Source organism: Lissotriton helveticus, chromosome 12 (genome assembly GCF_964261635.1).
Source record: "Lissotriton helveticus chromosome 12, aLisHel1.1, whole genome shotgun sequence".
NCBI classification, from domain to species: Eukaryota; Metazoa; Chordata; class Amphibia; order Caudata; family Salamandridae; genus Lissotriton; species Lissotriton helveticus.
In genome coordinates, this window is record NC_136073.1 from 795,575,154 (window position 1) to 795,593,588 (window position 18,435).

General features: G+C 43.0%; 1 protein-coding gene across 3 annotated transcripts in view; it reads left to right on the plus strand.

Annotated features, from left to right (window-relative positions):
• The window catches only part of LOC144799924 (C-C motif chemokine 25-like), a 70,884-nt gene that overhangs the window by 24,268 nt on the left and 28,181 nt on the right, over positions 1 to 18,435 (plus strand). For all 3 annotated transcript variants that reach the window (XM_078671549.1, XM_078671551.1, XM_078671550.1), the window contains exons 2-4: positions 2,853 to 2,945; positions 6,701 to 6,821; positions 13,256 to 13,403. In XM_078671549.1, coding sequence (XP_078527675.1) covers positions 2,879 to 2,945; positions 6,701 to 6,821; positions 13,256 to 13,403 — 336 coding nt within the window. In that variant the 5' untranslated portion in view covers positions 2,853 to 2,878. The remainder of the gene's footprint in view (positions 1 to 2,852; positions 2,946 to 6,700; positions 6,822 to 13,255; positions 13,404 to 18,435) is intronic.

The following is an 18,435-nucleotide window of genomic DNA, read 5'->3' on the forward strand; positions in this document are numbered from 1 at the left end:
AAGTCAATAAGGATTGTGTGGTTTATTGCACAGAGCAAATCGCCGGGCACAGTTTCACGGGCTATGTGTTGTGCTGTAAAACACAGCAACTTGTGCAACACCGCGTGTTATCATCCTGTTTTTTACGATCCCTTGCATTCTTCTTAAATTGGAAGCGGGTCTTCGGGGTCATCTTAAGAATTTTAGGGGGGTCCGGTCAAGACATATTTTAGGGGCTCCTGGTTTTGAACACATTTGGGTATTTTTTCCCATTCAAAGCTAATTCAAACATACACAATGCCAAACTATTCAAAATACCATGTTAAACTTTAAAAGGGTTACACAAAAACAGTAGTTATATGTCTTACAAGGACACAAAAAATCCTTAAAATGGCACTGTGTAGAAAGACAGGGTCAGCGGTAGCGATAGGGAGAGAGGGAGAGCGGTTGAGATAGAGGATAGTGGTCAACTAGAGAAAAAGTTCATTATCCCAGGGTGCCTATTGGGCACTTGCCTATTTTGCCCATGCCTTGAAATGCCTCTGGTGGCACTTTCTTTAAAGGAATGAGAGAAAAGTCAAGGTGTTAACAAAGGCAAAATCGCTTCAGGCCTGGTTTATGACTTATTATTTTTCTGAAGAGAGGGACTCGCTTTGAGGTTACACACAAGTCCTATGCACACGCTAGGTATACAGTATTGTAATAGTATTCAGTTTCTCGAAACGGAATCACAAGACACCAACGGTCTCGACGGAAGCGCATCAGCGCAGACACCCACATGGACGGCCGTACCCGACCGTGCCATTCTACCTGAAGTTCCTTACCCTTATGATTTAAATTATACCCGTAACTGTCGGGTTGGAAATATCACCGGCATACCGAACCCTTGTTTGTCATTCAACTAACAGCCCTGAAGAGTCACGGGTACAGTACCCGCATGACGAAACACGTGTCAGCTAGTTGTTTGCCTTGATGTTACCATTCCTTCCTACCAGGATGGTCTTAATATACTGCATTTGAAATCAACTCCTCAGACTTGTCCAACTTGTCTCATTAACTGCTTCTGTTCATTTACTATGAATATGATTACAATACTGTATACCTAGCGTGTGCATAGGACTTGTGTGCTTCTCTATTGGGTGAGCCCTTGTCACTCCCTGCAGAGGTTTTAGGGGTCTCCTCTGGCCTATAGCACCACCACACTATTACAATCTCTGTCATCATCTACACACCGCTACCAGCCCAGGCGCCAAACTTTCCAGCATACTCATAAACCCTACACAAAACCCATCGTTTTGAGGTTAGCTTGCGTGGATCTGCGCTGGCGCCTTTCTGAGTTTCAGGAAAAAGATCTCGCTCAATGTATCCTGTTGAAATGTTTCAGTGGGCCTGGTAGGTTGTTTCTAGTACTGCTGTTTTAGATTGGTTAATTTCATGATAGTGAAGCTGAACAAGTTGTTTGGTCCAAAAACCAACCATGTGGGGGAAATGTCCACAGGGAGCTTAATCGCATGTGAGCTTTGGAAACAAGCGAGCTGATGATTCATAAGAACTTTGTTTGAATGTGTGGCTTTTCTGCAAAAAGGGAATAATCTACAATGCAGAATAAATTACTGCATCACTGCATGATCCTGAAAACGGTTGGTCGTTGCAGAAATTGTCCCCAAGTGTGTTACTTTATGTGTGCTACCCTATGTGTGCTATCACATGGGTACTAACTTGATTTGAAGCTTATTATCTGGAGCGGGACTGTGCGGGGTAGAAGGATGGGAGGGGGATGGCCTGAAAGCACAAGCAGTCTCATAGAGTACAGCAAATGAAATAAAAAAGTAGCCCAGGCTTAAAAAGCAATAGCAGCGGAAGGACACTCGCTGAGAAAAGATTCAGTATTTGGACCATGCTCCAGGAGAGCGGCAAATTAACAAGGAGGAAGTGAAGAAAGCTTGAGCTGATCAAAAAGGAGCAAGAAAATGTGAGAATGAAGCCAACCAGTGGTAACCAATGGCCGTGCTCTAATCCGCTTGTAAGCTAACAACATGTCATGCTCTGGTTCAGGCGAGACCTAAAACCTAATGCATCATGATAAGACCCTGAAGCAATGTCATGGCAAGAACAGGAACAGGAATTAACCACAGCTTCAATAGTCTTTTTTTCTTTTCTGTAGTTCACACTCTTTGAGTATCTGCTAGTACTTAAGCAGCAAATAAAAAGCTTTTCAGAGGCTAAGTGCTTGTCAAGGGGTCAATAATGTGATGCAATTGGGACCACCAACACAACTCCTAACCATCACACTCCTACAAGTGGGATAATTCAAACTATTCAAAGCCCCAGAGCTATAAGAATAGCTTGGGTACAAGCTGCTACTTATATGTACTGTATTTTGAATTAATTAACCGCTGTTGTGCTCATCTCTAAATCAGACAACCATCGCCACCATGTGGCAGACTGCCATAAGTGCCGGTGTTGACCATTCAATGCTGGTGCCTAGCACTGGAAAATACCAGCACAAATTAAACACTGTGAAGTAGTCAAAATATATGTCAGAGTTATGAATATCATATATTATACAGGATAGTGCATATTTTGTACTGTAGATTAATATTTTGGAGTTAGTGTGTATTCCTCTCCCATTAATTTAACCTATTTATCACCTAACTACAGGTTTATCAACTTCTCACTTGCAAATCTTGTGGTTGCTATATTTCCAAGTCAACAGTTGCCCATGTATATTCCCAATCACAGATGTATTACTTGGTGGAGAAATTTAGTAAATTGAAACATATTATCTTCCTTGAAAAGCAAGACTTTTTGTAATCCCCAGTTAAATAAACTTTCAGTGCTGTTTACTAGGCTCTCATTTCTACTTTCCATAGGTTGGAAACATTTGGAATTGTCAAGAATGAACACCTGGATTCTGATATCAATCATTTTGGCTAGTGTTTGTGTGTACACAAGTGATGGCCAAGGTAAGCTTTTACCAAACTATTTCAGGCTGAGAACTGGATCCTACAGTAGTAGGTACTCTTGGTAAAATGTAGGGGCATTCAAATGTTTGAAAGTCACCATATGAAAACCATCATGGCTACAAATATATGAAACACCATGAGAATGTGAAGGTGAGATAAGGTGGTACGGTTGGCTTTTTTGCCACCCAATTTATGGATTTGCACAATTATATAGGGAATATTGTGTCCAGTCTTTATTTGCATCTATTTTTCTGGAGTTGCTTACACCTTTGGGTCCCAATTTAAAAGGTTGTTTTTGGCCATAAATGCAAGTGTAAGGCCAAAAAGACATCATTGGCATCTACGAACAAGTCACAAAATGATACCTGTTATGTGTAAATGGATTTATTACTGCAGATTTCTCCACCAGGCGTATGTGGAAATCCACTGTGGTAAATTCAACTCAAGGCATTGTAAGTGGTTGTACCGCGGCGGGATTTGACTTGTACAATCAGCAAGGTCCGCAATCATGTATGTTCATGGCCATGCCCATACGCCATTCCGTCCCGTTTCCACATACAAATGGTTGTAAAGATACTCCATCCAAGGCTGGAGTAACCCTACCTCCAAGATAGGCAGCTGGGAAGTGGATTGCTACTAGATTTGATCAGGGTGCTGGGGAAGGGTTACTCCACGGTACAAAATATTGGGGAGAGGATGTGGCCTTACGGCTAGAGTGGTCGACCTCGACGCTGGGGAACCGGGTTCGAGTCTCCGCAGGGACGCTCAACCTCCTGTGATTCTGGGCAAATCTCGTAATCTCCCCGTGCCTAACAAAAAATGAATGTGTCTGTTCGTAACACAACTGGTGATTATGTAAAGCCCTCTGATACTTACCGGGTCAAGTTCGCACTATATAAAACTCAGGAAAAAAATATGTACTCCCCTGAAGAAAAAGAAAAAAAGGCTGCTTAATTCTAAGCAATGTAGAATTGTGCACTGAGGAAACAGGTCATCATGGGATAGGTCACATGACATCTGGTACATCTGGGCACCTGCCCCTGGTACAGCTTTCCAGGCCTTCATTCAGGAGGTGTGACACCCTTACTCTGCTTGTACGGGTTTTTTGGGAATAGGGTGCTCCATCAACTCGCGTGTGCTTTTATCACCAAATGAATGCAGAATGCAAGCAAAGTACAACTAACCCTAAATGTGCTATGCTCTATTTCGATGCTAGTGCCAAATTAGCAGAATTATTATTTGATCACTTTTTGACCCAATCAGCAGCGTAGTTAACCAGAAATGGTGCAAAGATCATTAGGTCAATCAAAGTTATTCAATTGACAATACATAGTAAAACCAGTTTCAAAGACTGCTAAATTAAAGAGACATTAGATGATTAGATACTACAGAGTCCTTCTAGGAACTCTATGACGCAATGAATCAGCTCACAACTGCAGTGGCAGAATAGAGTCATTGGTAGACACAAAAGACAGAATTTTGGAATCTGCTTTTTCACCCTGAAAGTCTCTTTCTTAGCCTTCTAATAAAACTAAATATACGTTTTGCAAACAGTTCCTAAAGACTTAATAATTGACTGGAAGGGTTTTCCCCCCTTCAAGGCAGCTGAACCAAGGCTGCCATTAAAGGTTACTAGTTACCCAGACGTAGTTGTGTTATTTATTTCACCCAATGAAATCCAAAAGTCACATTTTCAAACTGCTGGTGCTGTAAATTCTAACTATTACAGGTTTTAAGGTATAATATGCAGATTGTGATTCGCTCCCCCAGACACAGCCACACCACTTGTAATTGTGAGCCCTGTGGAAACAGCTGTATACAGAAGGATCCTAAAACAGTGTACAGACCCCAAACTGAGGTCTTTGTTATCTAGAGGAATCTCACTAAAACTCCACAGGGGGGAGGCGTCATTTGCTGCTGTGCCATTATCAGTTCCATTTTTTACTATTTGGGTACCACCATTGACCTGCACTCCTGTTCCCACACACAGATTAGAAAGTTTGCCTTTTCCAGTGCCAAAATAAACCTTCAAAGCAGCCCTCTCGAATGTTTGCCTCATGATTTATATGTGCGGGGAGGCAGTCAAGTCAAGGCAAGTGCAAGGCATTTGCAACAGGGTTCATAAGGTCCTCGAAAAATATTTGACTTTGCATTATCAAATTTCAAATGCTAGGGTCTGTGGTTTTCGAAAATATTGGCAAATCTCATCACTCTCAGTCCTGTAGGGTGCACTGTGAGTGATCCCGATTACTACTTAGAGAGCAGGTGCAAGCAGTGCAGGCCACCAGCTGCCAACCAAACATGATGCATTGTGCTGAGCCAGAAGAGATGGAAGGAAACTGCAAATCCTCTTTTTGAAATCAGTGACTCTAGAGCTGATATGGGTTGAGAGGAACAGGTCCAGGCCAAATCTAGGTCAGTAGCAAAGGTTGGACTTTGAAAATGGATAGCAAAAATGTTCTAAGAAGGCTTCCACAATCAGACCTTCTTTGAAACTGTAGTAAGCAAAAGAACTTACAGTGCCACTAAAACAAATGAACACTTGCTAGTAAGCATTGACGCCAAGACTTGGTCATGCATCAGTCAAATAGTCACAAACCATTTTGCACCTTATACTGAGCCGCGGCCCGTGCAGGTAGGAGCGGTAGGGCCGAGTTGGGGGGGATTTCGACAGACGATGAGAAAGTGTGCCTTCCTGCACAAAAACAATCCTGCCAACAATGCAGACACCCATGCACCGTGGTGCACGGGTGCCTGCGTTGGTGCTAGGCACCAAATTATGCACCAGCAGAAAGGACAGGAATGCACTGTATCTTATAAATATGGTCCATTTCTGCCCTTTCGAATTGGCATAGGGCAGCACAGCAAAAATTCTTGCAGCGCTGCCCTACACCATTCCATTGTAAATGAGGCCCATCGATTTTAGTTATAACCAAACCCTATGTAATGCAATTTATTTTATATAACTGTCCCTTCAACACCTTCTCAGGGATAGTAAGCACTATGTAAATACAATAACAATTAAAAGCAAGCACTTCACAGCTCAGTTAACTCTATGCACTACCACTCAAAAAGCTTCAAGTCATTTGATACATTTTATTGACTGCAACAGCACTCTCCTTTGCTCTGAAATTGAAGTAAGGCACACACCTAAACAAATGCTCCTTTCTACCAGTGTACTACTGGCCTGAAAGAAAAGAACATGTGTACAACTAGTTAATCTGCAAATGTAAAGGATTTGGAGGTTACCTTGCTATGCACATTTGCATTTCTTTCAGGCCAGCAACACACTGGCAGAAAGGCATGTTTACCTAGCTGCCTGGCTTCAATTTCACAGGAGATTCCTTGAATACCACTCTAGCCGAAGCATTTTAACTATGGCAATTAACCCTCTGAAGAGCGTGACCCCCTTCCTGTGACTCCAAGCCTCCCTGGGGGTCGCGCCCCACAGATTGAAGACGTCTGATCCAGAGTAACAACACATGCAACAGGGACAGTCCTCATGGGAGGTTACAACAAGAGAAAAGGCAGTACTAAGGAGGGACTACTAAGCCTATTTACCAATGAAAAGCCACCATTTACATAGGACAGTAACAGAAGCCAATTAAAACGATGGTCAGAAAGTGGGCGGAGCTTCATGCCCATATCCTGAATACAGTATGTCTCAGAGAGACAGCGCAAGCACTGCCTAGGCGAGACCTAAAAATGAAATCTCATAATATTAACTTCTGTTTTCTCATTTGTATTTCATGCAGGATACTACGAAAACTGCTGTCTGTCTTATGCTCAGAATATACACCTAAGACTCCTTTATAGGCATGTTAAATCCTATAAGCAACAGGAAATCAATGAGAGCTGCAATAGGAAAGCAGTTGTGTAAGTATACACTGTTCCTTTTGTAATATTTGCTCAGTGATGTCAATGTGTGTCTGCCATTGAGTAATGCTCACAAATCTATGGTCAAGTGGCCAAGAATTATACAATATTTGAAACGGGACTACAGCTTCTTGTGAAATGCTATTAGAATCCCACTTTGGTCCAGGCCAGATTATAGAGATAATCACTGGCTCTAAAGGATTTCACTTTAAGTTGGCACCTCTGGATACGACAGCGTGATGGCAAGTGATAGGTGACAGATGGAAACCCAACCAGGATTTGGTGGTGGTAGGGAAGATGAGATCAAATAACCTATGATTAGTGTTAAGACCTTAACGGAGAAGTAGGTAGCTACAAAAAGCATAAATACATATTTTTTTCCGCCAAATACAATGCTAACGTTTACTGCCCTGTCACTGCTGAAGTCCCAAGTCCATCTTAGGGTCCAGCCAAAATTACTATCAGCCAACATCAGAGAATCCAATTGCAAAATATATAAATGAATATCAATTCTAAAAGTTAATTGTCTGATCTGAATGACATCTGCAGGTATCCGTTAGGAAAGAATATGCAGGAAATTAAGATTTAAAAAAAATATATGTTTTCTATTTAAAAACTGCTTGAATCTTTGGGTATCTACGCCCTTGCTGAATGTTAATGCTCATAAATACTCCTGACCAGTAAGAAAGTCAATTCTACAATGTTCTTGCTGATTGTGACAGATTACAATTTTGTTATTTGTCCCGTAAGAAATAAGTAGCAGCTGCATTCCAAACAATAAGGACAGTCGGAGACAGAGAAGGTCCAGCTTCTCTGATATTTCTTCTAATATCAATGTTCTTAACAAACTAGGAATCTCTCTTACATGTCTATTAAAAATAAAAATATATATTTAAAAAACTGTAATTGTAAAAATGTCTTTTATAGAACTGTTTTACTTCCGTATGAGTTAGATACACTGTTATTGACCTCTTTTTTGGCTTTTATCCTGGCGATTGATTGGCTAAGTAAGACAGTATTCTCTGTGAACCAAGTCAGTTATGTGATGTCTTATGGTTTGGGAATGATCAAGATATTACATATTTATTTTTCATGGTTTGGCTTTACGATCATGAAATGATTACAGTGCTCTGAAACATTGTTATTAAAAAAAAGGAATGCTTTTCATCCTGCTACATAACACTCTTTTACCGGCATAAAATGGGAATCATGCTTACTTTAGGTGCATTGTGCAAGGAAAATAATTGCGTAGAACAATATGTCTGATATGCTTGTGAATTGTTGTACGCTTATATTCTCATGATCTACTGTATGTCATAATGGAATTGGACTAGGTTTGCTCCACTTATACAATGAGTAATATGTGTTCTTGTCTCACATCTAAGAATTTACATGGAGCCCTAAATTACTCTCAGGGCCTCAATGTTGTACTGAGTGCAGATATGAAGTTTTGTGATGGGATGTGGGTTTTGATATGCATTTGAGGTAATTGGAGTGGTAATCTTTAGGTCTTGGCTACAGAAAAAGCTGTAGCTGTCTGTTGGCCAGGCCTATTGTTTCCAGTAGGTATTGAGTGGAGCTTTGGGTCAGCACCCTTGCCCATGATTGGATGGCGTTGTTGTGTGTACCAGTTGTTTCCTCTTCATTCGAAGGCTTCCCCCTCTATTCTTGCGTTTCTCTGCCCTGGAGTGTTTGGGTCTTGCAGTGTTCTGATTGGTTTACTTGTATCCTCCCAGGGCTGACATTGCTTCCATTCAGAGAGCCACGGGGCATATTAGCAAGAACCTCGTTAAAATTATCGCAGTTTTAGCGGCAGGAAACTGACGCTAAAATGGCGATAATGGGCTTGCTAATATGCGTTATTGAATTCCAATAGAAGCCCAGGTTAGATGTGCAGGACACATGAGTTGTGTTGCTTTCTCTGTCCAATGTGCTGCTTCCCTCCTAATTTTTCCCCCTCACCCTTCAATCTCCTTGTTGCTTGCCCCCGCGCTCGACCGTTGCTTCCCTGCCCCTCCACATCATGGTGTTTTTAAATATCACCCCACCTCTAATATTTCATTACTTCCCATTCCTTCAGCAATTATTTTTTTTAAACTTTTGTTAAAAAGATTTTTGTGCACCTGACGAACTATCTGCGAGCATTTATCTTGCAATAATATTTTTAACTCATTTCAAGAGGGCCGCCAGCGACTGTCCATGCATATGCATGCGGAGCAAGTACCAAGACATAATTTTGTTTTATTTTAACAAACTTGTTGAAAAAATGTGTGCACACTACAGTGGCCATCTTTGAATGGGTGCATTCAAATATTACAAGTGCAATCAAAAATTGAAGCCATGAATGGACATCCATCCGTGGCAGCTCTATTTGAGAGCATTTGTAATGTTTTCTTTTTTTTAAAAAGAAACATGCAGGGAGTTTATTCTCACTTACTAGGACAGTGAAAGGAGACTATCCTGATCACAGTGTCACCTTTGTCATTACCTTCCGTAACACTAATGAGCAGGGGTGACACTGCGAAAAATGGTAATAGCATAGTATATTTTTAGTCGACTCAGTCGCGTGGGAATAGAGTTTTTCCAGCACAGCAGTTTGTGCCTTTTACCAGCTGTAAGGTAAGGTAAGGTAGTCTTTATTCGGTATACAATAAATAGTATAACCATAAAAGCATAAAATAATATTTATATATTTTAAAATCAATAAAAATCTGTGGGAAATTGACATAACAGGATAGTTAATTGTCACATCCCAAGATTTGCTTAACATGGTCTAAGACATGTTCACAGTCCAAATTCATTATTTTTCAGCAGTCATCTGCAAAAACTACTTATGCCATGGCAGCCTTATTTAAATGTGTAGGCCTTGCTCTAGTGGCCTGGCAGCAGTCTTTTCCCGCCAATTTGGCTGTCTGGACATTCCAGTCAAACACAAAAAAGATGGCGGAAGAAATGCCTGCAATTTGTCTAACCACTGGCAATCATTTGGGGTAGACTTCCATGCCTGCTCAGCAGGCGGGCAACTAGAGTAAAATTGCGGGGGGGGCTGGAAAATATTTCGGGGGGGCTAATTCTTCCAACCACGAACAGAGTGGCTGTAAGAAGGGGTGAACGCACAACAAAAGCCTCATTTACAAGTAAAAGGTCTTTTAAAGACCTGTTAAGTACTCGGGTGCGGCTGCAATTTGATGCTTGCCAGCCCGCGAAGCTGTCTCCGGCCGGACTGACACACACGACGGGGGGGGGCTGAAGCCCCGTGAGCCCAATGGGTGTTGCGCGCCTGCTGCTCAAATGAGACCCAGCCATGCACATATCACTCCTGGGCCCGTCAGTTGGATGCAGCTTGGTTCCTGTGGCACAGTGAGCAAAGGCCCCACTATAGGCATACTCTTGGCCACTTAGGTCATTACGTCAAACACTCAAAAGGTGATGGTGGAATACATGCCACCACTGGCATTTAGTGAGAAGTAGTATTCCAACCATCATTATTTTGCTCACCATGCCACCTCAGATTTGACCGAGCCATATGCAAATCAGTCTTGGTCCTGCTGCAAAAGGAACAGTCCAGCCCGAACTGCCAAGCCGGGTCCTCTCCAAACCAAACACAAGCAAGTCAACACCAGTCTTACACTTGAAAGCATTCCTCCCGTCACCTCTTGTGAGTCTCAGGATATATAATCAACCTCCAAAGACAGGAGTCCTGGGATTCTACTGGGCACGTTGAGTGGGCTCAACGGTACAGTGATAATGGCTGCCAGTGCATTGAAGTTTCTAATTTTACAAAGAGATAAAAAGCAGACTGTGACAAGGTGTTCCTGTAACCTTTCTTAATGGAAGAAATGGGCCATTATTGAGGAATAATTCATTAACCTTAAACACAGAAGTGGCTTATTGCCATATATATTTCCAATAAAACATAAAGTTACAAGCATCTTATACTGCATGGTCTAAGACAGATGTTCACAGTCCAAATTCATTATTTTTCAGCTGTCATCTTGGTGCAAAAACTACAGATGCCAAGGCTGCATTCTTTAAATGTGGTAGGCCGTGCTTTAGTGGCCTGGCAGCAGTCTTTTCCCGCCAATTCTGCTGTCTTGACATTCCAATCAAACACACAAAAGATGGCTGGAGGAATGCTTGCAATTTGTCTAACCACTGGCAATCATTTGGGGTAGCATTCCATGCCTGCTCAGATTAGACCCAGCCATGCACATATCACTCCTGGGCCCGTCAGCTGGATGCAGCTTGGTTCCAGTGGCACAGTGAGCAAAGGCCCCACTATAGGCATACTCTTGGCCACTTAGGTCATTACGTCAAACACTCAAAAGGTGATGGAGGAACACATGCCACCACTGGCATTTAGTGAGAAGTAGTATTCCAACCATCATTATTTTGCTCACCATGCCACCTCAGATTAGACCCAGCCATATGCAAATCAGTCTTGGTCCTGCTGCAAAAGGAACAGTCCAGCCCGAACTGCCAAGCCGGGTCCTCTCCAAACCAAACACAAGCAAGTCAACACCAGTCTTACACTTGAAAGCATTCCTCCCGTCACCTCTTGTGAGTCTCAGGATATATAATCAACCTCCAAAGACAGGAGTCCTGGGATTCTACTGGGCACGTTGAGTGGGCTCAACGGTACAGTGATAATGGCTGCCAGTGCATTGAAGTTTCTAATTTTACAAAGAGATAAAAAGCAGACTGTGACAAGGTGTTCCTGTAACCTTTCTTAATGGAAGAAATAGGCCATTATTGAGCAATAATTCATTAACCCTAAACACAGAAGTGGCTTATTGCCATATATATTTCCAATAAAACATAAAGTTACAAGCATCTTATACTGAAATTACTTTGAGTTTCTGATCACTTAGTAATCACTTAAGTACTCGTTTAGTAATCGATGAGTAATCAGTCAGGTAATCACCTAGTAATCACTTATGTAAAGAAAAAAAAATACACAGCGACCAAACAATGCCTAGTCAGAGATCTCGCCATCTGACTAATAATTAAATTACCTAATATATCAGGAAGTTTTTTTTATGCACATTGTTTGATACATATCTGTTACAAATCATATCACAATTTTCATCAACTGCCTCTAGAGATCTTTCCTTTTCAACAAAGTGAAAAAGCCCTACTAGATAAAAATATTTTTAGATCCTTTCTTGCGTTTCTGGTATTTCCTGTAGTCAGGAAAAATTCCCCATGGTACTGCAATGGCCTTAATTGTCTTCAAGACAACTGGTGTTAATTGTACTTTTATTAAATGATGAAAAGGATGTTGGGGGGAGGATGCTGCCAAATGGTTAGGGCTCAAATCTGCGAACCGGGTTCGAGTCTCGGCAACGACGCACAACATCTTGTGATTCTGGGTAAATCACTTACCCCCAGATTCATCAATGTCCCGATTTGCGAGTCCTTAATAGCGATTATTAAGGAATCGCTATTAAAGACTCGCAAAACGGGATTCGTGTAGAAATCACACAATTTAATGCGATTTCTACAGCTTCCTTATTTGCGATTCGCTAATTGCTAATCGCAAATAAGGAATGACTGAATGGGGAGTCATTCCTTATTTGCAATTAGCGAATCGCAAATAAGGAAGCGATTTCAAGGGTGCCAGGGTGTCCAAAGGACACCCTGTAGCACCCCTGAAAGGCAAATGTACACAGGTGTTGCGCACACACATGTCCAAAGGACATGTGTGTGTGTGTAACATACAACTTAGAAAAATGCACTAAAGTGCATTTTTCTAGGTTTTCGCTATTTACCACGAAGTTACACTTCGCGGTAAACAGCGGCCCCATATTGCGAATTTGCAATTTTAAAAATGTTCATGAATAGCATTTAAGGAATCTCTAATTGAGATTTCTTAAATGTGATTCTTCGCAATTAAGTGATTTCGGTAATTGCGATTTTTGCATTTGGGATGATGAATCCCAAATGCAAAAATAGCGCTCCCAAAGGGCCGGATCCTCAGAATCTGGCCCTTTCCGAGCCGGATTTACAATGATGAATCTGGCCGTTAATCTCCCCGTGCCTAACAAAAAATAATGTCTCCTTGTGTAACGCAACTGATGCTCGTGTAAATCGCTTTGATACCCAATACCTTCAGGTCAAGCTCGTGCTATATAAAACTCTGAAGAAAAAAAAAAAGGAGCCACAGTGTGCACTTTGAGGTTTTCCTCCTGAAATCTAATAAATGATCCAGCCCCTACTCAGGAGTAGATTTCTAATCTCATTTCAAAGAAAGCTTCTTAGCTCTGACTGCCCAGCTTTACTTTCTTAATGCTGTTCACATCAACATATAAGACACAAAGACAACAAAAAATGCTCACATTAAGATAAAAGACACGAAGACAACAAAAAATGCTTGTGATGGGCACAATTGAATTTCACAAAATGAATAAATGTTATTGATCTTTTATTCCCAGATTCCGCATGTCCAGGAGAGGGAAGGTCGTTTGTGGAGACCCGAAGGAGCACTGGGTACAACTTCTCATGAAACGTCTAAACAACAGGACAAACCTTAACACGATGAGGCCTTTTCAGAAGAAAAAATCTGCACAACAGCTGGGCAAGGTGAGTAGACATAATCCAGCTGCAACAAGTAGACTCATGATGTTGATACCCAGCAGCGAGTACTGGTGTGGGCGGACCAGTGGCGGCGAGTAGGGAATGGGGGTGGTGAGGCGGGAGTGGCAGGGGAAGGAGACGACAGGGGGTGTTTGAAAAAATGTTCTTTTAAAAGCGCACTTACCTTTCCTCCGCCGGCCGCATCGCTCCTCCTGTCTCTGCTTTTCCTGACTCCAGTCCAGAAGAAGTTGCAGATGCTCCTGGGCACAAACACTCCCCCGGGCCAATCACAACGCTGCAATGCAGAATTGTGATTGGTCTGGCCGCCATTGATCGGCGCTCAGATCAAGACAGGGAGCCTGTGCATATTCCCTACCAGGCTGTCCATTACAGCCTGGTAGGGAATATGCGAAGTGCGCATGACTGCTTGGCTGGCCGTTTACAGCCGGCCAAGCAGTCATGCCCACTTAGTGTGCATAGTCCACTCCTCCTCTCACCCTGACCCAATAGCCCGCCTGCATTAACCCAGCCCGCTGCAACCAAAAATAAAATGATAATAACCTTGTTAATATTGTTGTATTTGACCTCTTTTCACTGCTCTAAAAGCAGTGGGGCGACGCTCCTCCACCTTAGCGCAGGAGTCGCCCCTGGGGCGGACTGACATTCATGGGGGTGGATACCAAGAAGCGAGTCCTGGAGTCAGCATAGTGCCTTGTACAAAAGTGAACGCTATAGTCAGCACACTGAAACATGTGGTGCATTGCACAAAAGTGAGCGCTGGAGTCAGCACACTGAAACACATGGGGCCTTGTACGAGCAAGTGAGCCCTGGAGTCAGCGCACTGAAACACATAGTGCCTTGTACGAGCAAGTGAGCCCTGGAGTCAGCGCACTGAAACACATAGTGCTTTGTACAAGCAGTGAGCCCTGGAGTCAGCACACTGAAACACATAGTCACTTGTACAAGCAAGTGAGTCCTGGAGTCAACAATATGAAACATGTGGTGCCTTGTATAAGCAAGTGAGCCCTGGAGTCAACAAACTGAAACACATAGTGCCTTTTACAAGTCAGTGAGCCCTGGAGTCTGCACACTGAAACACATAGTGCCTTTTACAAGTCAGTGAGCCCTGGAGTCTGCACACTGAAACACATAGTGCCTTTTACAAGTCAGTGAGCCCTGGAGTCAGCACACTGAAACACGTGGTGAGTTGTACAAAACAAGTGAGCCCTGGAGTCAGTGCTCTGAAACACATAGTGCCTTGCACAAGCCAGTGGAGTTAGCACACTGAAACGTGTGTTGTGTTGTACAAGCCAGTGAGCGCTGGCGTTAGCACACTGAAACACGTGTTGTGTTGTACAAGCCAGTGAGCGCTGGAGTCAGCACACTGAAACACATGCTTTCTGATCTAATGCACTTTAGAAATGCAATATAAAATGTGTGCCTCGTTCAAGCAAGTGAGCCCTGGAGTCGGAACACTGAAACACGCGGTGCGTTGTACAACAGTGAGCACTGGAGTCAGCACACTAAGGTAGACACACAAAAGAGGGCCTGAGGAGATTTACAGGCCAGCAGGGGACGACTCCTCGATGACAAAGTCATAAAACACAAATAGGCCCCTGGATCGAGTGGAAGATAGTAGAGGAGGGCAGGACTATCCCTTTTATAGGACGGTTTCCCTCACCCACCCGAAGGTGGCATGCTTCATCATAGGGTAACCTCCTCGCAATGTGAGCGTGGTCTCAAAGCTGGCTATAACCCCTCTCTGAGAGGGAGGAGCTCAGGGATGTTTTCAGTGTAGAAATAGAGGTTTACTAAAACCTGTAGGTGAGCTGGGTGTGATGAAGGGTGAGAAAAATGAAAGTGTGTCCTCATGTAACGTAACTGGAAAATATGTAATGCGCTCTGATACCTGATTCGGTTCGGGTCTAGTTCGCGCTATATAAAACTCTACCAAAAAAAAAAAAAAAGGGTGGAAGAAAGTTTGTGAGAGATAAAACTAACTCCGAGGACACCAAAGACTTTCTTGGGGCATCCCACAGTCAGGATTAAGAGCAAAACCAATACAAGGAGTGGATTGAACATGTCATAGTACGGTGATGGTCGACATGTTTCAGCCTCATACCATCCTTAGAGGTGGCACAGCTTTCTTCAGGACCAGTAGTGAGAAGATGTCATCTAGTACATTGCAGAGACATACACATCCATAAAAAGGTATACTGAACCAGTGGATGGAGTCGACTGCCACGCAATCAGAGTTCCACGGGTAAGTGTGTTACCCGCAGTGTCAGGTAATCACAGACACCTTAACCTCAGTGCGAGCTCAAGGGGGCAGCTTAGTCTTCAACCACGGCGTGTGGTGGGCGCTGGATCGCACTTCAAACAGGTCACTAAAACACAAGTCTTCTGGTCTAAAGCGCTTTAGAAATGGAACAGATACATTGTAATTCTGCAAAATATTGATCCAAAGATTTATCATAACCATTTTAGCGACTCTTCAAATACTGCCAAAGTACAGGTTGATTAATTATTAACTCACTTGTGATTATATTTCCGAAATTATATTATGGTCACAGTTTATCTACGGATCAATATTTTAACTGTGATAAAGCGAAAGAACACTGTGACCTCCAAGAGCACTTGACGACTAGAACCAAGCAGTGAACACTGGAGTCTGCACACTGAAACACATAGTGCCTTGTACAAGCAGTGAGCGCTGGAGTCAGCACACTGAAACACATAGTGCCTTGTACAAGCAGTGAGCGCTGGAGTCTGCACACTGAAACACATAGTGCCTTGTACAAGCAATGAGCGCTGGAGTCAGCACACTGAAACACATAGTGCCTTGTACAAGCCGGGAGCGCTGGAATCAGCACACTGAAACACATAGTGCCTTGTACAAGCAGTGAGCGCTGGAATCAGCACACTGAAACACATAGTGCCTTGTACAAGCCGGGAGCGCTGGAGTCACCACACTGAAACACATAGTGCCTTGTACAAGCAGTGAGCGCTGGAGTCTGCACACTGAAACACATGGTGCCTTGTACAAGCAGTGAGCGCTGGAATCAGCACACTGAAACACATAGTGCCTTGTACAAGCCGGGAGCGCTGGAGTCACCACACTGAAACACATAGTGCCTTGTACAAGCAGTGAGCGCTGGAGTCACCACACTGAAACACATAGTGCCTTGTACAAGCAGTGAGCGCTGGAGCCTGCACACTGAAACACATGGTGCCTTGTACAAGCAGTGAGCGCTGGAATCAGCACACTGAAACACGTAGGGCCAGATGTAGGTAGCCCTTTACCGGTCGGAAACGGCCGAAAATACAGATTTTCGGCCGTTTCCGACCGGTAAAGGGCTATGGAGATGTAGGGACCAGAAAAACGTACATTTTCGGTAATTTTACCGAATCGGTAATTTTACCAAATCGGTAAAAATAGAGAATCGGTAAATTTACCGATTCTGTAAATTTTACCCGTTCGGTAAATTTACCATTCGGTAAAAATACCGAAAATGTATTTTGTGATGTAGGTAGCACTTCTAACAGTGCTACAGGGCCTTTAGAATTCGGTATTTACCATGCAATACAATTGCATGGTAAATTACGAATTCTTGTGTACATGCACATCTGTGCATGTACACCTGTGCCATGTGGCACACAGACATGCCCTAAGGGCATGTATGTGTGCCACATGGTCCAAACGCCAGTTACAGGGGTGCAACAGGGTGTCAAAGTGACACCCTGTCCCCCTTAGCAATTCTGTATTTTTACCAATTCGGTAAACACCGAATCGGTATTTGCTATAGAATCCTGTGGGCTTCAAGGCCCATAGGAATCAATAGCAAATACCGATTCGGTATTTACCAAATCGATAAATACCGAATCTTACCGATTCGGTAAAAAATACCGAATTTTTACCTACATCTCATTTACAGATTCATAAATACCGAATCGGTAAAATTCGGTATTTATGAATCGGTAAATGAGATTTACCTACATATGGCCCATAGTGCCTTGCACATGCAGTGAGCGCTGGAGTCACCACACTGAAACACATAGTGTCTTGTACAAGCAGTGAGCCCTGGAGTCACCACACTGAAACACATACTGTCTGGTACAAGCAGTGAGCCCTGGAGTCAGCACATTGAAACACATAGTGCCTTGTAAAAGCAGTGAGCGCTGGAGTCAGCACACTGAAACACATAGTGCCTTGTACAAGCAGTCAGCGCTCATGCCAGCAGTGATCGCTGGAGTCAGCACATTGAATAACATAGTGCCTTGTACATGTAGTGAGCACTGCAGTCAGCACACTGAAACAGACGGTGTCTTGTACAAGCAAGCGAGCCCGGGAGTCAGTACACTGAAACATTTGGGGCCAGATGTATGACCCTTTTTAGCGGCCGCAAACGGGAGATCCTCCCGTTTGAGGACGCAAAAAAGGCTAATAGCATGTACAAATACTATTTTGTGAGTCGCTGACTCGTAAAATAGCATTTGCGACTCACTATTAGGAAGGGGCGTCCCTTCCAAATAGCTAGTCTACATGCTATGTACTAATGTTTTGCCGCCGCATTTGTGGCCACAAAACACTCGCAGTTTGCCACCTACTTCAAGTAGGTGGTAAACCACTCGAAAAGGGGAAGGGGTTCCAAGGGGACCCCTTCCCCTTTGTGGGTACGTGGGAAAATATTTTTTAAGCGCAGGCAGTGGTCCCAGAGACCACTTCCTGCCCTTAAAAAATGAAACTGAAAAGTTTCATTTTTCTTTTTTAAATGCATCCCATTTTCCTTTAGGGAAAACGTGCTGCATTTTTTTTTTAAACCTGCTTTATTAAAAAAGAAGTCACAGACATGGTGGTCTGCTGACCTCAGCAGACCACCAACCCTGTGAATGCTAAGCATTCCTAGAGGGGCCACAAATTGCACCTACCTCATTAATATTAATGAGGCATTATTTTGTAGATAGAGATTTTATAAACAGTGATAAAGTCTGATTCTGACTTTTACATGTAGCTTCAGAATCGCTTTGTAATGGTCCT